This window comes from Mustela nivalis (genome assembly GCF_964662115.1).
Source record: "Mustela nivalis genome assembly, chromosome: 12".
NCBI lineage: Eukaryota > Metazoa > Chordata > Mammalia > Carnivora > Mustelidae > Mustela > Mustela nivalis.
The window spans coordinates 92,388,542-92,413,187 of record NC_139031.1 but is presented as its reverse complement, the minus strand read 5'-3'; the positions used below and the strand labels follow the sequence as shown (position 1 = coordinate 92,413,187).

General features: G+C 52.4%; 1 protein-coding gene across 2 annotated transcripts in view; it reads right to left on the bottom strand.

Annotated features, from left to right (window-relative positions):
* Positions 1-24,646, bottom strand: part of ABCA13 (ATP binding cassette subfamily A member 13) — a 321,989-nt gene that overhangs the window by 149,975 nt on the left and 147,368 nt on the right. For both annotated transcript variants that reach the window (XM_082692779.1, XM_082692780.1), the window contains exons 34-41: positions 24,245-24,314; positions 23,630-23,761; positions 16,860-16,997; positions 15,740-15,920; positions 13,030-13,248; positions 9,288-9,484; positions 5,395-5,552; positions 4,140-4,370 (exon numbers count right to left, since the gene is read on the bottom strand). In XM_082692779.1, the coding sequence (XP_082548905.1) occupies positions 4,140-4,370; positions 5,395-5,552; positions 9,288-9,484; positions 13,030-13,248; positions 15,740-15,920; positions 16,860-16,997; positions 23,630-23,761; positions 24,245-24,314 (1,326 nt within the window). The remainder of the gene's footprint in view (positions 1-4,139; positions 4,371-5,394; positions 5,553-9,287; positions 9,485-13,029; positions 13,249-15,739; positions 15,921-16,859; positions 16,998-23,629; positions 23,762-24,244; positions 24,315-24,646) is intronic.

The following is a 24,646-nucleotide window of genomic DNA, read 5'->3' as shown; positions in this document are numbered from 1 at the left end:
GACCCTGGTTGCCCAGCACATCACTGCAAAAGGATCCTCTCTCCAGGGAGGAGGGGCCCCACACACAAAGCCAGCTCCCAGACCCAGAGCTGCCCACGGCACGGAGGACCCAGGGGAGCCCCCGCCTGGAAGGGATGCAGGGGCAGCACCCAGCCCAGGGCCCTTCCGGGGCAGCTCCTGGACATTTCGTGGCATCCTTTCAGGCTGCACCAGAAGCCCATCCCATCAGCCTCACCTGTGGCTCCTGGTAGCTCCCAGGGACACACTCGGCCAATGGTCTGGAGTTAGGATTCCAACCCAGGGGCTCTGCCCCTGGGCACCGGGACCCCTGTTCAGCCAGAACCCCTGAAGCCTTCCCCGCGGGGTAGTCCTCACCACCCTGGGAACAGCAACCACAACGCCCTCGTTTCTGCTTCCACTAAACCCTATCAGAAACTAAAAATTCCTGATGTTGAAGGTGTGGGTGACCTGCGGTGTCCTGCATCAGCCAGGCTGGCCACGGTCGCCCCTGACAGAGGTCACCTCACTGGCCCTCAGGCTCAGCAACAGCAGCTTTCGGTGGCCCCTGTGAGTCAATGTCCCATTGCTTTGTCTGGCTTTTACTAAAATAACACCTGTAAAGGAGACGAGTGGCTTAAAAAAGATTCTGACAGATAAAAGGAGCGATAAAAAGCATACAAAAATGAGTAGAAGGCAATGCTGACACCTTTCCTGGCCCAGAGGTTTCTTTGATTTAATCCAAGGCTGTGGCTGGAAATCCAACCAGACCTGATCCAGCCTGTGGCTGGAAATCCAACCAGACCTGATCCAGCCTGTGGCTGGAAATCCAACCAGACCTGATCCAGCCTGTGGCTGGAAATCCAACCAGACCTGGCAGAAAGGAAGGGAGTGTGGGTGAGAGGGAGGGAGGGGAAGAAGGCAGGGAGGGAGGAAGAGAGGGGTGGGAAGGGAGAGAGGAAGGGGTGGGGGGAAGAAGGGAGGGATGAGAGGAGGAAGGAGAGAGGGAGGCAGGTGAGGGGGGAGGGGTGAGAAGAAGGGAGGGTTAAGAGGGAGAGGGAGGAGGGGAGAGGAGGAGGGGTGTGAAGAGAGGAAGGGAGGGATAAGAAGGGGGAGGGAGGGGTGAAGGGAGGAGTGGTAAGAGGAAGGAGGAAGGAGAGAGGGAAGAAGGGGAGAGAGGGAGGGGTAAGGGGGAGGAGGGAAGAGGAGGAGGGAGGGGTGAGGGGAGAGAAGAAGGAAAGAGAGGGTGGGAGAACTAAGAGGGAGGGGCAAGGAGGGGAGATGGAGGGGTGAGGAGGGGAGGGAGCAAGGGAGGGAGGAAGGAGGGAGGGAAAGAAATACTAAGAATATGCAGGCACCTTATATACCCTGCAATTATTAATATGCTTCTCCACCACCGTCCATCTGCCCTGAACTATCAATTGCATAATGATTATCAAAGGATTTAAACGCTAAGCACCCACGCGGATCACAAAGACCCCCTCGCCATGTTTGACTGTGCTTAAATTCATGCTTAATTCACACACCAGTTAAGCCCAGCACGCCACAGAATTCTGCTCTACCTAAGGACAAACATCGCAAGGACCCCTCAGCTTGCCTACTGCATCAGCAACAGACAAGACGTCGCGTCCACGGAGCGCACACGCGTTCTTCCTGCCACGCGTGTGTGTCGGTGAGGAAGCAAGTGTAAAATGCCGCAGGTGGATGCTCACTATTTTATCAATAAGTGTGTTTGGTCCAAATTGTCCCCTATTCCCCCAGGCAGCCCTGCCCTCTTCATGGGCGGCGACCCACACGGGCCATGGGCGCGCTCAGCCGGTGTGAGCGCGTACAGAACCGGGAGCGCCTGCGGACACGGACAGATGCCGCCACGTAGCCAGTCTGGGCTTCACCGGCAATAGCCTCGCCTCACAGTGCAATGGAAGTTATTTTCTATAAATCTCCCCTTTCTCATGCACAGCTGATATCTTCCTTTCCTATTTTACTAAGAAAATAAAAGCAATTAGAAAAGACCAAAAAAAAAAAAATTATTTCTTTTTCCTTTTCAAATAACCCAAAATGGCAACATAGCTCTCAAAGTCGGCGTCTCTCTGTCTGCAGGGAAATGGTGATTCCCAAGTCCCTGCTCATCACGGTTGCTAGCTGGTTGGTACGGTCGCTGGCTTGTCATCCAGAGTCCAAAAGATGGGGACACCCGGGGTGTGGCATCGCCCCGTCTGAGTCCCTGATTACTGAGCTGCCTTACGGTGCTTTGCATTCACGTCCATTGGGCACACCAGACGCACCCTGCCTCACCGCCATCAGGGGACAGGGGCTTGGGAAACTCTCCCGCCTTCTGCTACTCCACGGAGGCCCTGGCGTCTGCCCCAAGTCCCTGGAAAAGATGCAACTTTCCTCCACTGTCACTCCAAAGCCATGACGACAATTTCACACCCTGTGTTTCCTTGGGCAGGAAGAATCTTTTACCACTTCTGGCGGGCTCGTTGCAAACATTAGGATATATTATGTGTTATTGTCAGTGCACGGAATGACCAAGTAAACCATTCTAATTACTTCATTTCAAAGATCAAAAACCCAAGGCTCTCATGAGTTGAGTGATTTATCCAAGTCCCTAGGCACTGGAAGGACACGGATTTGGATTAGCACCGGCTGGGGCAATGCTCATGTCTTTTCCACTACAAAGCTCTCTCCCAGAGGCTGGACAAATCTTTTGAAGTGTCCTGCTCATGGTTCATTGAGAAAGTATTTATTAGGCAAACGCTGGTGTGGGGCATGGCACTGGGCACCGTGGGGTGCAGAAGAGTCAAACAGACACACGGCACCTCCTGCAAAGTCATGGGCGCATTCGGGGACCCCACCTCGTGGCCGCTGATGAGCTGTGGATTTAGGGTAAAGAAGCCAGCCTCTCTGAGCCTCACCCTTAATATGGGAAAAATAATAAGGGACAGCATTTGCATTTAAATAGTTCAGAATATAGCAAATCTTATTATGTTTTACAACCTTTCATGACCATTTTATTCCAGACCAAAGCTGCCATGGGCGGCGTCTACTTGGAACGATACTGATTCACACGCACATGGCTGTTTCTCCTCTCACAAGGCTAAACCAGGGATGCACCTCCAGCCCCCAAATCCGTCAAATACAACCCAAAGTTCAGACTCTGACACTCTGAAAGTCGTGATATTTTAATTCTCATGTAAGGTTTCTAATATTTGTTCAGATTCTGTGCCAACCATGAATTACAAAGCTCACCGCCCCTGAAACTAGTCTGGACTCATAGAGACAGGGTCCAAGATTCCTTCCAGATCCTTAAATCTTAGGCTGTGTCACTGGATCTTTATGTTTTGTTTAGAGAGAGAGAGTTTGGGTGAGGGAGACAGAGAGAGAGAGAAAGAGAAAGTCCTAAGCAGGCTCCACACTCTGCGTGGAGTCCAACCCGAGGCTCGATCCCACGACCCTGAGATCATGACCTGAGCTGAAATCAAGAATCGGACCCTTAACCAACTGAGCCACCAGGCAGCCCAGCGTCACCGGATTTTTATTCTAAATCTGCAGCACTTTCTACAATAACAGTGTAAACTTACAACTCAACTCAAGCTCGGCTGACCCCGAGGCCCCCAAACAAGGTTTGCCTTTGTTTCAGTTACACCCGTGACCACTCTTCTGGGAGGGAATGCCCAGCCCTGCCTCCCACTGGCCGCTTGCTGCTGAGAAACCACACTGAGATGGCGATGTCACCCGGCTCAGTGCCAAGGGACAGGGAAGTGGAACTGGGGAGCAGTGTGGGGCTCGCCGTGAACCAGAGGAGTTCACGAGCTTGACCTGCACACCCCCTCCTCCTGTCAGTGTGGGGCCGTGGGCGCCGGGCAGAAGCAGGTCCACGGAGGAAGACAAGGGCGCCTCCAGGTGAGGAGACGTGGCCCGCCATTCCCGCAAGTTCCTCAAAATATCACAGTTCTCAAATCTAAAAACGTGCCTTTCCCTTAAAGAGCGATAGGGACGCACGGGGTGAGCTAACCCTGCCTGTTGGCTGCCATCGCAACCTGGAAATAGTAAAAATGGCCGAGTTCTCCCTCATGGCCTCCCCGTGGTCTCCCCCGCATCTGGGCACCGAGCAGTTCTCAAGGCGCGCTTGAGCCTACCTCCTCCAGCGTGGTGTCCGAGATCCCGAAGCTGGTCACGTGCAGACTGTGCAGGTTCTGCTCCAGGGCCTGGAAGAGCCCTTTGAAGCAGGCCCTGTCCGCGTCCTGGGGAAGGCCGTAGACTAGCTCCCCGCCGCTGCTGTCTTTGAGGAAAGCTTGCGGGATGTAGGTCTGGATCAGAGACGTGGCTCGGGCAATGTCCTTCGGGTCATCGGCCTCCAGAACAGAAGGCTGTCCCAAAAAGGAAGGGGGAGCCTTAGTCCCAATACACCAAGTTTCCATCATCTGATGTCACGCGCGAAATTCCAGTGCGAAGCAGCGAGAGGGAGCGGTATCACTTGAGCCCCAAGCATTGCAAGGATACGTTGAACATTTCTGACAGAGGGGAGCCTTCCACGTCCACCTTGGTGTTGGTTCCCAGGTGCGTCGGGCAGGCCTGGGGAGGGCTGTGCTCACACGCACATCCCGCCCCTGGGGAGAATCCCTTCTGGAGTACAGGACACAGGGTCAGGTGTTCTTAAAGGGGGACAAGGGTCTCCCACCCACAGAGGGAAGGAACCACCGCAGGGTAGTGAGATACTCATCCCAAGTCAGAGAGGAAGCTTGACTCAGGGCCCACACCCCCTGGACCCCAAGCCCAGAGCCACCCCTGCCCACCCCGTGCTGATGGGGCCTCTGACATGTGCCTGTTACCCTACTCATCCCTTGCTGCTTTCGAGCAAAGCTTTAGCCTCCTAGATGGACCCTTGCTGTCAGAAAAGTACTTCTGGAGCATCTGGCCCATGGTGCTGCCTGGCCAGACACGGGATGGGCTAGTACCCATCAAGGACTTCTGATCCCCCATCTGGCTCCTCTCGGTCACAATGCACTGTGGTCACAGGGGCTCACAGCCCTGCTCAGCCCAGGGATATTCATTCCGCATCCCAGCTGCTGTGCCCAGAGGCTCTGACTCAATTGCAGACTCCCTTTCTAGCCCACCCCTCACCAGTGACTCTGTCCGGGCCTCCAGTGACTCTGCCCGTAGCTCAGCCTCCCCTGTCCCAACCCACCGGGAGCCCCGCGGCTGCGCTCCCCCAGCCCCACGTTGCCAGCCGCCGATCCCACTGCACAGACACCACCGTCACCACATCCCGGCTCCCTCCTGCTCCGGTTCCCCATCCCTGCACCTGTCCCAGGCCTCCTTTTGGATTCTGGGAGCATCGAGGACCAGAGTGGACACAGAATCAGCACTTGACGGTTTGCTCCAGCTTCCTACCTGTTTGTTGAGGGTCAGGCTGAGCCCCTGGCCATAGGCCTCAGTCAGGCAGAAGGGGGGCGCACAGCAGCGCAGCCGGCCCTGCTCCAAGAAGGCCACACGGTCACTGAGCGCCTCCGCCTCGTCCAGGTGGTGGGTCGTGAAGATGATCGTCCGACCTGCGTCCCGATACAGATGGGTCAGAGCCGGCACTGTGATCGCCTTGGGGCGGGGGAGGGGGAGCAGGGCCCAGAGACGATTCAAAGACCACCGCTAATTTTTACGTCCGAGAAAGTAGAGACGCGCAGAAGTGACTTGGCCACAGACTGGAGGGGATGCTTCTTCCTCTGCGGGTCCCTGGGGTTTTGATGCTATTTTTACAAATGCTCCATCCCCTGGTGAGTCACAGGGGCCAGGGACATGCACAGAGGGTGACACAGAGGGGCCCATGGCTGGCCACCCCTGCTGCACTCAAAGGCACAGCCCTGCAAGGCCGTGGAGGAGAAATTTTTGTGCACGGATTGCGTCGAGCACTGAGTGTGGTGAAAAAATAATGAATACTGTTATGCCGAAAATTAAAAAAAAAAAAAGTCTGGGAGGGCCTCTCTGTCTCTCCTCTGATACTCAGGCCCCATCATGGGACTTCAGAGGATAATCTCACAGCCACTAATGGGGAAGGCTATATTTATTCCACCAAAGTGGCCACTATTTTGATTAAGGTGGGGCAAGTGGCCACGGTCTGCACTGATTTCCTCCGGGGTCTGGGATGATGTGACCACGCACAGTCACCCATCACATGTGACAGGAGAGAAGCAGCCACACTGACTGCAGACAGTGGGCTTGGGACATGGGCAGGGGGCCGCCTGAGGGCAGGTGGGGATGCGGTCCAGGGGACATGCCAGGAGCAGACCTCACAGAGCCCAGGGGCCACCTTTTGCGGAAACAATTGTTGTTTTTGGTCTTTTACTTTATATTTATTTACTTGATAGGAAGAAAGTGAGCACAAGCAGGGGAGAAGCAGGCAGAAGGAGGGGGGAAGCAGACTTCCCGCTGAGCAGGGAGCCTCATGCGGGGCTGGATCCCAGGACCCTGAGATCATGACCTGAGCCAAAGGCAGATGCTTAACGGACTGAGCCCCCCAGGCGCCCCTCTTGTCTATTTTAGTAACAGTAACAATAAAGTGTCATTGACCGAAACCCCAGCTGCCCGTACTGAGCCACGCCCTTCTGTAGACAGTACATCTCCTCCTCCCAAAATCCCACAAGCGAGAACCCTGATGCCTGAGGAATAGGATCATTTCTCCAGGGTTGGGCAGGCGTGGACAGCAGGAGCGTGAGCAGAATCACTCGTCATGCGCTAGTTTGTTCCAGCATCTTCCCCTTCCTGACTTCTTCCAAGGGAGCCCCATCCCACTCAAGGGCTCAGCGCCGCCCATCGCAGGAGGGAGGGAACGGCGGATCAGATCCCAGTACCCCGAGCCCCGGGCGCATGGCTGTGCCCACATGGGGCTGTCCCGCCCAGCAGGGAGAGAGTGTGTCCAGCCCGCAGATCTGCATCCCAGACACCGGGAGTTCTGGGGCTCTGTCCAGGACCAGCCACACATCCTGACTCTTGAGAATTGATTTCCTTGCGGTCCCGCCTGTGTCATCGGCTCACGTCTCACTCACTGGCCCTCCAAACGCCAAAATCACTACTCACCCACCAACGACAGGGAGAAAACAAGGAAGTGTAACAACAGAATCTGAAGACAGCGGTCTGTTTCCGAGAATTACATCACGTCAGGTTTGCTGTGGGAAGACATGGTCACACTCACGACTCAGTGTTCTGACCACTGAGCCTGGAAGACTCCATCTCTGATTTTTAAAACCAACGAGAGCAGCAGGCTGGGTATGGAATGCCTGCGGAGACCGCGGGCTCAGACAATGGAAGCATGTGCTGCTCTGCTTCCCGCCTGTCTTCTTTACCAGCCCCCCTCGGGAAGGCAGAGAAACCATTCAGTGCAGACTAAATTAGCTTCGTCTCTGTTTCCTCTATCCCTCCAGTGGGGCTCGGAGTCCCATGCACAGAAGGCTCGGGGGTCCCCATTCTGTGACTTCTCACAGCAATGAGTGAGGACCAGGATGTCTGGCACTTTGGTCAGCATCCTGTGATCTTGGGGCAATGCACTAGTTTAGGCAGAGCCCCAAAAGGATCAGGTCACAGCATGGAGCAACCCTGCTCCTTGGGCCTCACCTGGGTCCGGCTGGCGGCTGGCCTTGAGCCTTCATCCTGGCTTCCGTGCCCTGCTCTGTGCCCATGCCCAGGGCCCACGAATGTGTGCGACACCAACTGTGGGTGCCTGCCTGGGCTCTGGCGCCCTGCTTGGCCTCAAAGACCATGGTGAGGTTGCATGTGACTCATGGTGACGTCACATGAGCCCATGCCATGGACACAGCCTTGCTTTGCTGGTGCAACTGCTCCCCCCACTCAGGCCAATACCCAGAAAGGAACAGAACGTCCCATCAGCTTGTGCCATTTTCCTGCTCCCCTGCTGTCTTCCCGGCCTGCAGCCCCCATGTTCCTGGGACAGAAAGGAACACGATGGCTTTTTCTGTTTCCTCAGTGTTGTCCTCCTCCCTGATCCCAGCCTTATGACAATGCATAAGGGACAGACGAGGCATCTCTTCTTCCTCAGGACAGAGATGATGGCCTGCGTCCTCTGGGCGCGGCCCTCTGAGTGCTCAGAAACATGGGGTGTCTTTCTGGTTGTTTGTCTTTGTGGGTCTCCCGTGGCAAGTCCTCATCTCCCCGGGGACACAGAGGCTCTAGGTGGGGTTAGAAGGTTCCACACGCAAAGGTTAGAGAGAAAAAGCAGAGCAGTTTCTCAAGAGTTGGTGGTGACTATTACACTCCTATACCCAAGCCCGGTGTCCCTCCTCCTGCCGCTTCCTTCCAAATTTGGGTGTTTCTACATGAAATACCTACACCAGGTCTTCTTAGCTGTCAAGATCAGAGAAAGAGCCATAGATGGGGTCAGTAACTGCCAGCCCAAAGCCTCACCTGGACACATGGGACCCGGAAGGCCTAGCCCAGCACCCCCAGCCACCAGGGGCTCAGCGAGCTTCTGCTGGAGCCTTGAGCCATCCACACACCCACCTCTCTGTGCCCTGCTTCCCTTACCAAAGGAGAGGAGGCTTGTGCCACACACCAGCTAGAACACCTGCTCTAACAACCTGGGGTTCCAGAACGGCACCCAGTTTGGATGAACATCATTTCTACTGAAATCACATCTACTGAGCATTGGTCCTGGTTGGTTTAGGAGATGAGACACAAAGTGGCCAAATCCTCGCAGACCAGAGACGTTATGGAACAGATGCACCTCGGGGCGCCCGGTGGCTCCGTGTGTTAAGCTCCGACTCTTGGTTTCAGCTCAGGTCATGACCTTGAGGTCGTGGGATCGAGCCCTGAGTCAGGGTCCACACTCAGCACAGAATCTGCTCGAAATTCTCTCTCTCCCTCTCCCTCTGCCCCTCCACCAGCTTGAGAACATGCCTCTTTCTGAGATAAATAAATACAAGTCTTTTTAAAAATAAAAAAATAGGGGCACCTGGATAGCTCAGATGGTTAAGCCTCTGCCTTCAGCTCAGGTCATGATCTCAGGGTCCTGGGATCGAGCCCGCATCAGGCTCCCAGCTCCGTGGGGACTCTGCTTCTCCGTCTCCCTGCCTCTTCCCTTGCTGTGCTCTCTCTGTCTCTCTCTCAAATGAATAAACAAAATCTTTAAATAACTAAATGATGAAAATTAACAGATAGATCTCTATACCTTCTTGTGACAATTCCTTCTTCTGTAAAAGGCAATGTGTCCTTACGGGGCTCAACCTGGCTCCTTCCACAATATCGACAGGAGGCACAGCGGAAGGACACCCCGTTCCTACCTTCACGGTACTTGAGGAGAATGTCCCAGATGCCACGGCGCGAGCAAGGGTCCACCCCGCTGGTCGGCTCGTCCAGAACCACGGTCCTCGAAGTGCCGATGAAGGCAATGCCGATGGACAGCTTCCTCTTCATGCCTCCGGACAGGACGCGTGTCTGTTTGTGCTGATGCTGCGTTAACTCCACGTCCTGGAGAGTCCTGGAAGAAAAACAAAGCCCTCATTCTTCCCCCTGAACGCCGGAAAGCCTTGCTGCAGATTTCGGCCCACCAAAAAGGACCACTAATGGCCAAGAACGTGTGAGCCACAGACACCCGGAGGAGGCCTAGAAGCCTCCTGAGTCCTGACGCTCATGAGTCCTGACACAACGGTGTGGACCTTCTTCAGGTTCAGGTGGAATCTTGCCCACGGGCCCTGAGTGAGGGCTGGACAGCAGCATCCACCAAGGGCTGTTTCTGGAAAATGCTCCTCTCCTCCCTGGTGGAGAATATTCTCAAGGGCCCTACATTTCCTCAGGATGCTGAGAGCAAGTGGGCTGGTTGGGGGGGAGGAGGGTCAGAGGGAGCGAGGCAGAGGCCCAACTCCAGCTCCCACCGAGGGACGGTCTGCAGAATCCCAGAGCGTCCAGCCCACATGCTCTACGCTGGCAGCCACCCGCCTTCCTGATGGAGAACTTCCTGGGAGATGCCGCCAGCAATGCGGTTCATCAGGGGCCGTTCTTGTGGAATCAGCTGCCGGCTCCCTCCCAGGGAACGTCCGAGCGAGAGCTCCTAGTCTCAGACACCCGTGCAAAGAAAGCCTCCCCAGCCAGGCCTCGCTCCTGTGGCCGACTCTTTGCTCACAAATAAGCATCCCACTGTCCACTGTCGACTCCACAGATCCTCATCCCTGTCTTGCCCCTCTGACATGGCCCCCGCCCGCAGCGGCCTCCCCAAGCCTTGCCCAGGGCACTCAGACCGAAGTCGATTCCCGCCCCCACCGAGCTGCGGGCGTCCTTCTCACTCCCAGATCGCCAACAGCCAGTCAGACACGAGGCTGGATGGGAGACAAATCATAAGGCTTCCACAGAGCTGAGCATCAAGAACCATCTGGTTCCAGAAAGTTCCAGAATCCTAGGCAAAGATTTGGGCGAAATCTTTGCCTAGGACTTCCTTGCCGGATCCCTAATTAAATGTGTCCTGTCCGTTTCATTAGTCACACACTTTCCGTCCTGGCCCAGGACGAGCTCATGGGACTTCCCAGGGCCTGACCCTCCTTGTGTTTGGAGCAAGTGTGACTCGGCATTTTCCATTGGGTGAATCTCAACCAAAATTTATACCAGTCACTTAGGAGCCTGCTTTTCAGGTGTTCCCATTGGAGACAGCACCCCGGTTGGGGGGAGGGGACAAATGGTTCGTTTTCATTAGACAACCTCTAGTCTAGACCCTCCATTCCCACGGCGATGAGGCCACCACCCCCACCTGGTGACTGCACTAGAGCAGAGTTCATGACTCCTAAAACCACCTCACCCACACCAACCAGAGATCAGTCGGCCAAGAAGACAAACAGAAACTGAGCCAGTAAGAGATCAGGTGACCTCAAGCATGTGCATCCTAAGAACATCTCTATGGCAAGCCCCAAACCCCTCCCAAGGCCTGAACCCCATCACACTCACTCACAGCCAGCAGCACCCTGGACCTTGTGGTTTTGTGACCCGCCCCCGCCCCCAGAGGTCGACGCCAGCTCATCGTGGCTCCCGGCATCACTCAAGCCCACCACACTCAGCTGCCCACTGTCCTCCACTCACCCCAGGCCCTCCCTCTCTCCCTCTGCGAGTGTGATGTCTCCACGCTCTGCTCACCTCCTCCCATCTGCCCTGAGCGGGCCCCGAGCCCCTCGGCCCCCCTCTCCCCAGCACACAGGGCAGCTCCCGGGCAGGTCATCCTCTGGATTTCAGGTCACTTGCTCTGTATGTGAAACACCCGTCCTCTCCCCACGTCACATTCCCATCTTGTTACTGTCCCCCCTCTGCTCCCTCTCTCTCCACTGTCTCTTTAATGGGCTCCAAGAACATCTTCCTCCCCATTATGTTCCTAAAACTGCTTCCATTTCCCGCTGCTCACCAAGGACCTCCATGTCCTAAATCCACAAGCGGTTCCTCAGTCTTCATGGCCCTTGACCCCGAATAGCATCTGATGTGCTTGACCACCATCCTTCATGGACCTGTCTTTCTTTTCCTTCCCCTCGGTCTCTCCTTCTCATCCCTGGCTGGTCCCACTCATCCCCTGCATTGTCTTCACATCCAACTACGCAGCACTCAACCCTCTGCCTTCCCTTGTCTACCCACTCTCGGGACCTCAGTGACTATCACCAATGACCTACCAGCGTCATGCTGGAGTCCCCCAGCATGCCCCACATGCCCAAGAGCCAATGAGACCGCGTAACGACATCTCAACTAAAGTCCTAATAAAGTTCCTCTTCAGACTTCTCTTATCCCCTCTAGGCCAATTTAAGGGCAAAACTGGAGCGACCCGCCCTCCTGACAGATGTTCTCTCTAAAGATTCTTCCAGGGATCCCACCTCCCTTGGAGCACAGGCTAACAGATCTACAAAATCAAAGGCCTGTCCCGGACCCACTTCGGACTGTGCTGGCTCCGAATCCCTGGCTTTCAGCTTCCGCCCCTCTCACTGAGAAGCGCTGTCCTAAAACATGATCTCTCTCTGATTGCTTTTGTGCAAACTGGCTTCTTTGCTAAGTAACACACAGCACACTGGTAACTATTACGGTGGCCTACATCCAAAAAAAAAAAAAAAAGAAAAAGATGAAGCCTTAAGCGCAGTCACAGAGTTTGGTGGGACCCAGTGTGGCTGCAGGAAGGCGGCTGGACCCCCGCATCCTTGCAGCAGCACTGCACAGCTGTGAGCTTACAGGGAGGGAGGGCCAGGCAGGGGGACACGGCGGCTGTGCGCACGGAGTGACTGGACGGCAAGTCATTTCACCTGCCAGGCTCGGTTTCCAGTAATACCACCAAAGGTCATAAACTACCATGTGGGTTCTCATGGGCCCTGTTCACAGTGGTCTCTGCCCCCAGTCTCTCCCAGCGCTGGGGTCACAGGATAAGCCTACAGAGCCGCAGCTGATCACCCCCACAACGGCCCTGCCCACGAGAACCTACTTGTGTGAGGAAGTTCAACCCCCTCCTCAGGACCACTTGGACTCCCGGCAGCCAGTTCTCAGCCCAGCCCCCATTCTGTCATCTCCCAAGCCCCAGACACAAACTTTCCACACGCAGCCTGGGCCACACATTCCCAGCTTTGGCCCCCAGCTCCCCCCGGAGAACAGACCAAGTCCTGTTCAGAGTCTTCCCTGAGAACCTTCACTGGAAATCCAGCGCTGGCAGCGCTGTCCTGACTCCACAGGTAAGAGCTATTTGCTAGTTCGGGGAGAGCCTAGGTGGCTCAGCCGGTTAAGCAACCGACTCCTGCTTTCAGCTCAGGTTGTGATCTCAGGGTTATGGAATCAAGCCCCGTGTCGGGCTCCCTACTCAGCATGAAACCTGCTTGGGATTCTGTCTCTTTCTGCCACTATTCCCGCCCCACCCTGCCTGTGCTCCCTCTCTCTCTTAAAAAAAAAAAAAAAAAAATTTGCTAGGGGTTTCTTCTCATAAATAAAGACATCAGAGATATTTTTAAAGACTCTCTTCCTACACCTACCACTACCTTATGGGGCAGAGGGCAGGAGGAAGAAGACACGGCAGGCGCTGACCTATTGACTTGCTGACTCAGTTCCTTCCAGGTCCACTGTGGAGCCTTTACAGAGGCAAAGAGCAGCAGGTGCTCGCGGACAGTGAGGTTGTCGAACAGGACCCCCTGCTGTGGACACACGCCCAGCTCCTTTCTGATGGAGGACAAGTCTGTCTGCAGGTTCCTGCCATTGATGATGATGGTTCCAGAGGTGGGAGCGTAGAGTCCCGTCAGCATAGATCTGCCAGAGAAAAGAAATCAGCAGAGGACGGAGGCAGTGGCTGCTTCCAAGGTGGGCAAGCCAGGCCTCCCCAGGGCGACCTCCCCCCGGGCCTGTTTCTCACTCCTCGGGACGTTGGCTGGTTTCATCTTGGAAATGTGGGCTTATGGCAATGTTTACACTCCCCTCAATATGCTTATCAGAGACCATTCCAGCGCGTGGGAGTTTAAAATTATAAATATAGCTCCGTTTTACAGATAAGGAAACCAGCTCAAGAAAGGCATGTTTGGGGCATTCGGGGGACTCAGTCGTTAAGCGTCTGCCTTCAGCTCAGATCACGATCCCAGGGTCCTGGGATCGAGTTCTGCATCCGGCTCCCTGCTCAGCAGAGAGTCTGCTTCTCCCTCAAATGACCATCTTTGGAAGCTCGCTGGTCCGAACTGACCTAAGGAAGCTGGGGGACCCCGTCATCTCAGGACATTTACTGTTTTGAGACTGTTTTCACGTTTCTAAGAAATTATACATACCCCCATCACAGCACGTAGCAAATCCCTAAGTACTTATGTAAGAGATGGGGAAACGTGTGTCTGCAGATGGTCACAGCCACTGGAAATGCACTCATTGCCACCCATACCAGGAGCAAGGACAAGCACCCTGTGGGCTATACAGAGCCCAGGGCCGGGCGGTCAGCCGTGGAGGCATTACCGCTACCAGGAAGCCCCAGGCATCAGCACAATGAAATAAGCCAGACTGGATTCCATTTACATGACATTCTAGAAAAGGCAGCCTCCTTTACAGCGACAAACCTCTGATCTGTGGTCACTTGGGGGTCAGCGTCAGGGGGCACAGGAAAGCACCAAGAGGGGGAACGTGCTCTGTTTCACCACCATGATGGTCACTGGTGCATGAGCCAAACCGGGTTTGGAGCTCAACAAACCGCCCAGAGCGACTCAGACGTGTTCCCAAAGGAACGCATGCAGGGACCTCGAAACTTGGAGAAACTCCAAATTTAAGTCTAATTGTTCTGCTGAATGCAAACACCAGGTTTTGCTTTAAGAAACGCGAGCTCGCCAGAGCACGATGTGGAAGGCCGACTTTCAGAGCCGTCGTGCCACGGAATGCTTCTTCCCACCCGAAAACACAGCAAGCATACTCAGTGGCCTCTCCGGCTCCGTTCAGCATCGACGCCAAGAGAAAACTTTCTTTTTTTTTTTTTTCTCTTTTGATTTCCCTCCTAGTTGAGATTTCTGAAGCTTTTTGCATGTTATTTTGCTACTTTTTTCAAGAAGTTCAAAGGAGAGTAACTCAATCACAGAAAGACAATGATCACATGATCTCACTCCTATGTGGAATTTGAGAAACAAGACTGATGAAGAGGAAGGGGAACACAAATAAAATAAGCGGACGTCCGAGAGGGAGGCTGACTATAAGAGAACCATAACTGTAGGGAACATGCTGAGGGCTTCTGGAGGGGAAGTGGGGGAGGGGTGCAGAAACTGAGTGGCAGGCATGAAGGTGGCCACGCGACAGAATGAGCACGGGGTGTTAAATGCAACTGATGAATCGCTGACCTCTACCTCTGAAACCAATAATGCACTCTATGTTAATTGATTGAATTTAAATAAAATACAATAAATTTTTTTTTTAAAGAAGCTCAAACTTGGGGTGCCTGAGTGGCTCAGTGAGTTGAGCCTCTAACTCTTGATTTTGGCTCAGGTCATGGTCTCAGGGTCCTGGGATCCAGCCCCACATTGGGCTCCCTGCTCAGCGGGGAGCCTGCTTCTCCCTCTCCCTCTGCTCCCCTTGCTTGCACTCTCTCTCTCTCTCTCAAATAAATAAAATCTTAAAAAAAAAAAAAAAAGAAGTTTGGCGCATATAGTCCTTTTCATTGTTTAACTAAGCAGGCTTGAGTCCTACTTTAAGAACAGAGAAACGGGTTTATTCGCAGGACAAGTTTGGCAATGTCCATGGTCTAACCTAAATGGCCTCGGGCTGCTTTGTGAGCCCTCCACTTTCAAGCTCTTTATTCCTCTGGGATCCCGTGATCGGATTCTTTAATCAAATGTGGAGCCAGTGGACCCCAAACCAAAAATCAAGCCTTCACAAAAAAACCAAAGAACCAAAAAAAAACCAAAAAACTATAGCCACACAAAAAGCAGAACATGAAAAAAAGATTACTGAGACGATTAAAACATTTGCAGACATCGTACCAAATTTCATCTTCCCAGATAAGCAAGCAAAATTCAGCGTAGCGTAGGACAGTGAGAAGTGTCCTTGGGCTCTCAAAGAAGTAAAACCATGGCACATTACTTGCTGCAAATAAAAGAATTAGGGAAAAGACAACCCTCACCACCACCACCATCACGAAACTGTGTACCCAGAGCACGGAGCGGCTCCGGCGAGAGCTCGGTCCTCTGTCTCCAAACAGAAATGAAGGAAAACAAGTGTGATCTCACGTGAGCTGAGACTGTTCTTCGAAGTCCATGTGGGACGAGGATGAAATGAGACTCACATGACGGTGGTTTTCCCGGCGCCGTTGGTCCCCAGCAGGGCAGTGATCTGGTCTCTGTGGAAGGTGAGGGTCAGGTCCCGCACAGCTGCCTTGTGTGGCTCGTACTCCTTGGTCACGGACACCAGGGCGACGCCCGGGGGGTCTCCTCCAGGCTTTCCCTCCCCGTTCTGCAGCGCGGACCCTGAGAAGAGAAGATGCAGGCTCTTCCTGGTGGACCCCGCAAGCCCCCAGGGTAATGCTCCTGAGCACCCGTGCAGGGCCTGCCGTGGACTTGAGCTGCAGCTCTGGGAAACACACAGCAACTCAAAACCCTTCCTTACCAAAAGCAAAGGGAGAAATTAGATTAACGGAAAACTTAAATGAAATGGCTGGTGGCAGGGGTGCCTGGGGGGCTCAGTCCGTGAAGCGGCTGCCTTCAGCTCAGGTCATGATCCCAGGGTCCTGGGATCAGGCTCCCTGTTCATCGGGGAGCCTTCTTCTCCCTCTGCCTCTGCCTGCCGCTCCCCCTGCTTGAGCTCACTCTGCCTCTCAAATAAATAAATAAAAATCTTAAAAACAAACAAACAAACAAACAAAAAATTGCAATGTTGACTGTGGTATCAACTATCATGATGGGAGCTTGTGTATCTACAGACTGTCCCCAAAGTCTTCATTTCATGGACCAGCAGGTGTAAGTGACACACAGAGGGCCACAGGGACAGGGGTGTGCCCTGTCTCCCTGGCCGCACGCTCCTTGCTTGTAAGGGGCAGCGATGGTCTTGCTTACATGACCATGTTGGAGATACTAGCACTGGCGAGGTCGTCAGCCCACAGCCCCGGGAAGCTGTCCCCTTTGCTTTAGCTCCTCACACACATTCATGCTGCACCCAACGCACAGAAAGGCTGCAAACAGCAGTTGGAGGGGTAACACCCCAGGGCTCTGGCCCCCAGGCTCAGCATCATCAGGGAATTCTCTCTGGCCACTTGGCCCCCAGCTGTGCTTCTGAGCCCAAGACCAGCCCCGGCCAGGCGACAGCCACAGAAGGTGCACCCAGTTACAGTGCCTTGACCCAGATGAAAAGCAGAAGCAAAACCTGCCAGAAGGGAAGACACATATCTAATACCGCTACCGCTCACAGACCTTTGTTATCAAAGTGCTCGTTGATGAAGGACAGGTCAGAACCAGTCGCCTGCGGTGTTTTTGCCACGAAACCCCACAAACTCTTCCAATATGACGCAGTAAAGGGAAAATACCATGGTTTCCTTAAGCCAAAATTTCCTAAAAAACAAGACACAGTTAAAATCGGTAGACTTCTTGTTTTCTATTTGGAAGATTCTGTACGAGAATGTCTTCACTAATTAGTACGCAATGTTATTCCATGTTAAACTGTTGAAGGCACATCCCACATGTGACCCAGGGACAATCCGGGGGATGAGGTGTTAGCCGTGTGGGGAGCCCCCATGCTCCATCTTCAGCCTGACCCACGCCCCCCTCCCCCAAGTGCTCCGTGAACGGGCAGGTATTTATTAAGAATAAAAGTAACATTGAACGATTGCTGAATGCTCCCCAGAGGAAAGCTCGCCTAGTCCCACTGCCCCGTTACGGAGCTGTCACTCTCTTGTCCCGTCTTTGATGTTTGCATGGTTCCTAGACACGGATTAACAGCGTGAAGGAATTAATCCATTAGAACATCGACAGAGAACACATAATGCAACATTTCCATATGAAACATCAACATTCTTCAAACGTACTCTCCAAATTCATTCCAGCCCACTTAATAGTCACTTTGCCCTCATTATATGTTGAAATGAAAGTGGATTTAATTATTAACACCTCTCAATTTTCTTTTACACATCCATTCTAGCCTAAATTCGATGTGTGTTCCAAATCCTCCAAGCGATTGAAGAGATAAAGGCCTACGTGAGGACTGTTTTGACACTTGGACCCTCCCACCGAGGGGAGGTGGCTGACCTCATCCTGTCCAAGCCAAAGATTCAGAGACGTGATCACAAAGCAGAACGGGCAAGTGAAGGAGGGTGCAGGGCTGGTATCCTGTCTAACGGTCACTTCTGGTACAAGTTGAGCTGAGTGGCCCCAAATTCATGTTGCAATCCGAACCCCCAGGAACTCAGAATGGGGCAGTATTTGGAGGAAAGCTTTCAAGAGATAATTAAGGTTCAGTGAAGTTGCTGGGTCATCCCTCATCCAATCTGATGCCCTTATGGGAAGAGATTAGGACACAAACAGGGAGCACAGACAGACCAACAGGACACGAGGAGAAGGAGGGAGACCTCAGAAGAACCAGCCTTGTACATGCCTGGATCTTGGACCCCTCCAGACTCCAGGGCAGGAGAGACTGGATTTCTCTTGGTTAAGCCATGCAGCCTGAGTCATCACACCCGCCCTAGAAAATGTGCAACACGCAGGCAGAATGTTCTCCAAGACTCTAGCAAACCACTAACTACCCCTACCCAGTAAGAGATGAGCAGCCCACGGATAATGATATCCTCCACATGCTCTCCCTTCTGACCCTGCCCAGGAGCCCCACTGTGTTCCTTCACATGGGCCTGCGACCACACAGTGTGGGGGTCTATGACCACCTCTCCCTCCCAGGGGGAAGGACACAGGCGGCTGAACTATATGCAGCAGCCCTGCGATACAAGCCTCTCTGAATGCAGCAGTGACAATACTCCGTCGCCCTCGATCCAAACAAGACATGGCACGGGAATGGAGGGCAGAGCTCCTGCCCGGGGCGTGCATGCTGAGTTTGCAGAAATAAAAGAAGAGAAGCCAACAGAGGAAGCAGGAGACTCTTTCACCAGAGCTGGTGGCTACTACTCCAGCCTCCGCATCAAGCTGCCGTCTTCTGCTGAGGGACCCTGTTCCGTGACTTTCAGTCACTGTCCTTGACAGCATCACTGTGAGCGGGCGGGCGCCGCCTGCTGGATGGGCAAGTGGGCGACAGATCCACATGCCCTTGGTGGGGGCAGATCAGAGTCTGCGTGAGCAGGGGCAACGGCAGCACCTGGACACATGGACAGGAGTTCAAGGACCCCCAAACCATCCCCAGGAGGTCCACGGAGACCTGATTTGAGGGCATGGCTGCAGGGACGGGAAGGACGAGAGACACGGGAGGGACCTTTTGAAATTGGAAACAAATTGAATATTAACGGCCAGTTTGCTAATTAAGCCATCCAGCTCTAATCTGTTTGCACTTTTAAAGTCCTGCTAATTAATCTATTAATGTAAATGGACGGGGGTAGGGGGGGAAGGCTGCCAACTCCGCTAGCAGGGAGGCCACTCAGCTCCAACGCTATCCTCTGCTCTTTGCTGTTGCTTGTAAATCCTAACGTGTTTTATGAGCACTCCATGAGCACGGGCTTCCCACTCACATCACCATATGTAGCCGGGCACATTAATATATGCAAAGGCCCTGCGCTTCTCCAGAGCTCTTCTCCACCCAGGGAAGCTGCCTGCTGGCTCACGCAGGGCAGGAAACTCATTAGCATTGCCCCCCAAAACCTGACAGTGATAAAAGCAGAAGTCAATGAAACTAGACAGATCGAGTGAAATCAAATTTAATTGGAAGCACATAAAGAAGAGTTTATGAAACGAAAAGACTTGCAGAGGACCCGATGTCAGCCGGGGAGCTCTGCACAGGCACGGAGATCGGCACCTGACCTTGAACCTGGCGGGCCAGGAGGCCAGGCCTCCCGCTCAGACACCAGGGTGAGACATGCAGGGGTCTGGACCCACCCCATCACTCCACGGACAGGACAGACAGAAGGACACGGAGAGCAACAGCAAAACTGTTGCTACCCAGCCCTGGCTGGGGAGGCCTTGCTGCCCACTGCAGACTTGCAAACAGCGACTCTCAGCTTGCTGAGGCCTCGTAGAGGGGTTCTGGAAATGTGGGAGGGAGGGGGGACTTTGGGCTGGCAGAGCGAACAGGTGTTTTCAGTTGTAGGTTTTATTATTATTCAGGTATGTGGAGTCCGAGAAATCAGGAAACCAGCCTTTGAAAGGATGGTTTGCTATTCAGGTCCCAGGAGGAGAGGGCACCGGGGTAGGGGGGCACTCAGGGAAGCACCAGGTCCGTCAAGAGGCGCAGGGAGAGGGCAGTGAAGGCTAGACCCTTTACTGTACTTTCTGGGGAAGGAGCAGCTGAAGCAGGGTCAGCAGGCTCTGGGGCACAGGAGCTGTCCCAGTTACTGGGTCCCTGGCCCTGGGGCCATGAGGGCAGGGGACAGGAGAACCTATAGAGGGGGTGGCAGGCTGTAGCTCTGGATTGCTGGCTTTGCAGATGAAAAGGGAGCTCACAAGCAAATCCTTTACTATCTCTAGGAATTGCTACCCCTTGGGGGACAGTCCCTCCGGAGTCCCTGAGGCTCCAAGTTGTCAGATTCTCAGATATACAAAAAATGAAAAGGAAGGTTGATAAATGGGGGGAAGGGTAGCACAGGTGGCCTTTAGGGTGCTGGCATCTGGGGTGGTGGGTGTCCTTCAAAGGCCTGAACAATCCAGCTCAACAAACAATTGCCCTTGGCCTGCCTTTCGTGAGGCTCCTCCCACACAGCCATGCAAGTGAAAAGCCCCTTCTATGGGTACCTGGGGGGCTCAGTGGGTTAAGCACCTGCCTTCGGCTCAGGTCATGATGCCAGGTTTCTGGGGTCAAGTCCACTTTGGGCTCCCTGCTCAGCGGGGAGTCTGCTTCTCCCTCTGCCTCTGCCCCACGCTCATGCTCTCTCTCTCTCTCCCTCTCTCTCTCTCAAATAAATAAATAAATAAAACACTTAAAAGAAAAAAAAATGAAAAAGAGAAGCCCCTTCTAGCAAGTCGAGCCTAGGACACGCAAATTCAGGACAAAACATCTGAGATGGCTTTTAACAAACTTAGAACCAAGTATTGTCAAAATCAGCAGAGTTTTGTGACGTGTACTACATTTTATTAATAAAGGGTTTTTTTTAAAGCTATGTCATGTTCACATCATTCTCCATATTTTTTAAGCTGTATAGCAAAATAATAAAACATCTACTTTGTAAAATCACACACTGAAATGATTACTAGGGAAGCCTCCCATTGTGTTCGATCTTACTCTGATGCTGTCACCAAGTATCTACCCCATGGCTCTCTGAAATCTGAATCATGTTACTGTTCCCTGGCCCCGATCCACCCTCCGTCCTGCCGTCTGCCCAAGGATATGATCGCCAGAGCCTTCAAAACACTAGGGACGAAATGTAGGCACTGGCATGGGTGAATTATGAGACAGGGGATGTATCCTTGGTTACGCTTCATCATTACCTGCCCCATGTTTTTTTGTTTTCTTTCGTTTTTTAAGATTTTATTTTTTAGAGAGGAAGTATATGAGTATGTGATTGGCGGGGAGGAGCGAAGAGAGAGGGACAAGGAGATTCCATGCTGAGCGTGGAGCCTGACACGGGGCTCAATCCCATGATCCTGAGATCAAGACCAGAGCTGAAATCAAAAGTCAGATGCTTAACAGACTGAGTCACCCAGGTGCCCCTGACCCATGTCTTATCATGAAAAGTTACCTGACCCCACACTTTCAAATAAGACCCAGATTATTTACAAAAATGTCATTATTTTATCCACTTCCCTTGGCTCTGTTTCATCCCACATTATTCCTACTCTAATTAAAATTACTCCCACATTTCTTGACGTATAGAAATAATTCTGGTTGCTCTGAATGACCTCAACGTTAGTTTTTATAAGAATTTTTATACCATTAACTCTGTCATATATATTTCTTGCTTCCAGTACCAAATGCGGTTAGGTCTTTTTCCTTCCCTTAAATCCAAACTTACTCCTCGGAAGTAAGAAAAACATCTGAGTACTTCCCTCCTTCTTGTAATAACGTTATGCCTGGGCATTGTTAAAATTACTTTCTTTTTATCTCTTTTATATTACAGAGAAGACAGTACATTAACTTCTTGAATCAGGTAGGTAAACAGGCCTTATTATCTGTGAATTCTATTTCAGGAGAGTAAAGGAGCATTACAAAATATTTGTCTTAAAAAGAACACATTAGGTCAGCGAGCTCCTCAAAATTGCAATCCCGCTTATGAATCTGAAAGCCCATCTGTATTTTCTGGTAATTTCATTTTTTGTTATGATTGTCAGACTGGGTGGGAGTTAAAAATAAATAGTGTAATTTGTACAGTATATACATTATTGAAATGTAATGTAAACAGTGCCACTTAAGGATATGTAAGCAATATACAGGGCAATTTAATGACATGATTTAAAAAAGGAAGACAAATCTATTGTCATCTTTGGCCAACTCCATGTCTTTTTATTTTTAGATATGTTTTCAGGGCACCTGGGTGGCTCAGTCAGTTAAGCCTCTGCCTTCAGCTCAGGTCATGATCTCAGGGTCCTGGGATCAAGTCCCACGTGGGGCTCTCTGCTCACCGGGGAGTCTGCTTCTTCCTCTCCCTCTGCCTCTCCCACCCAGTCATGCTCTCTTGCTCTCTCTCTCCAATAAATAAAATCATATTTTAAAAAAGAACTTATAAAACTCAATACCCAATAAAACAAATAATCCAATTAAAATATGGGCAGAAGACATGAACAGACATTTCTCCAAAAAAGACATCAGATAGCCAACAGACACATGAAAAGTTGTTCGACATCACTCACCGTCAAGGAAATGCAAACCAAAACCACAATGAGGTACCACGTCACACCTGTCAGAACAGCTTGTCTTTATATCCCTTCATAGTCCATGTGTGTATGATTAGAATCTCTCTGTGTGTGTCTCTGTCTCTGTCTATCTCTGTCTCTCATAGTTCTTAACTTTTAAAGATTAGACTTCACTTCAAATATCCAGATGCTTTGGAAATTAGAGACAAAATCACAAGTCATTTCAGCAAGGGCATAGACTATCATCAAAATACCACTGCTAAAAATATAAAATAAAGAGACTTTGGGGCACCTGGGTGGCTCAGTGGGTTAAAGCCTCTGCCTTTGGCTCAGGTTATGATCCCAGGGTCCTGGAATCGAGTCCCGCACCAGGCTCTCTGCTCAGTGACGGGAGCCTGCTTCCCTTCCTCTCTCTCTGCCTGCCTCTATGCTTACTTGTGATCTCTGCCTGTCAAATAAATAACTAATTTAAAAAATAAATAAATAAAGAGACTTTAAAAGCTGTTTCTGCTCTTTTCATCCTGACCCAGGTGTGTGGTAAGGGTACCTTCTTCCCCACGAACATGGCAGGGCAAACCATTACTATTGGTGGCCTGGCTCCCCATGGCCTCCAGGATGCACCTGCTGTTCCACGGAAGAAATCTCACACTTGACACCGCTGACACTTTGAGTTTGGAGGCGACACCTGACCCCAGCCCCCAGCACAGCCCCTCATCCTCAGCCTGATTTCCCACCAGGTTCTAGCCCCCTGCCCTGGCAGAGAGCAGGGTCCCTCCACTCCTGCTCCACATTGTCTCTGACTTCTGCCCAACCTGGTCCCTGTGGGGCCAAGGACACACATGCCCCCAGACTCTCCTGTCCTCACTCCCCACATCACTGATCCAGAGAACCCTGATCCTGTTCATTGACAGAAGCCCACCCAGGGAGCCGCTTGGTGGCCTGGGGAGGGGAGGCGGGACAGGGGGCACTCCATCAGCCTCCAGGCACTTGTGTCCTATCCTCACGTGGCCTTTACCGTTCCTTCAGGACCTGGGCAGCCCACCTGTTTCTCAAGCCTTCACAGCTCCCTCTCAAACACATCCTACGAAACCCCCTCTGAGTTCTCATTTAAATTTAGATAATTATCATTCTAATATCCATGCATATTAGATTTAAATTCTATCAGATGAGATGACTAGATGTAAACGCATGATTTAAACCGGTTTTTTAGCTTCTTTGGGGCAACTTTGATGACACAGAATTCTTACCGGGAATCAAGTTGTTCAAGTACCAACCACATAAGAAATAAAGGCCCGAATCGAAGGCCATCATCCAGCAAACCCAGCCGAATGTCATGCCTGACGGTTCCGGAGGCTGGTACATGTTACTCCACTGGACCCCTGGAAGGAAGGGAAAGGCAGAGTCAGAGCCTCACAGCCTCTCTGGGGGCAGATCTGGGTGAGTAAGTCCGTGCGTTCTGGAAGCTCGGAGCAGAGCTGAACGCAGCAGAGACAAAGGCAGGCCCTCCCACGGATCACGGCTCCTCAGAGGAGCTGGGAGCCTGCCCAGTCTCCCGTGATTTCAAGGAAACCAGGTGGACTGGCTTTACCCACTTTCGAATATCCAACATTTTGTTGTTGTTGTTTTATTTTAGTGTTGTTTTACTTCTACCTCGTTTCTTGTCTCACCAAAACGCATCTATCGGGCCCACGTCTGGGCCGTGGGGGGTAATCACACCCCCTGAGGCAAGCCCCAGCGACTTGTTCCAGACATACTGCTTTGGAATGAAGACCTTGTCCTCTGCCCTTGTAACAGGACACTTGGAAACACCTAGAAGCCTGAATCCCTGGTCTCTTCTGACCAAGGCTTCTCCCCTTCCTTACCTGCTTCTTGCCCTTCTAGGAAGGTGACGAAAAACACTCCTTGTCCAAAGGCCGTGGTGGAGAGCAGGCACTGCCCACAGGGAACGGAGAGAGAAACAGCACATTAGCAATGCCCTGAGACCCCAGAAAACCCACGGCGCTACATGCAAACGCAGAAGCCACACACGCACCCCTGCCCCCCCGGCGATGGCAAAGCATCACATCAGGCAGTGATTTCGACATTGGACCCTGGGAGACCAAGCCGAACGTCAGCCCACTCTGGTACGCTGATAACAAGCTAGTTTTTAATGGGGAAGGGAATTCCCTAAAGTGCCTAAAGTGCCAGAGACCCGAGCACCGCGCGTACAGAAACGTGTAACAGGAAACAGTGGAGAAGGGAACACAGCGATTTCTTGTTTTTCA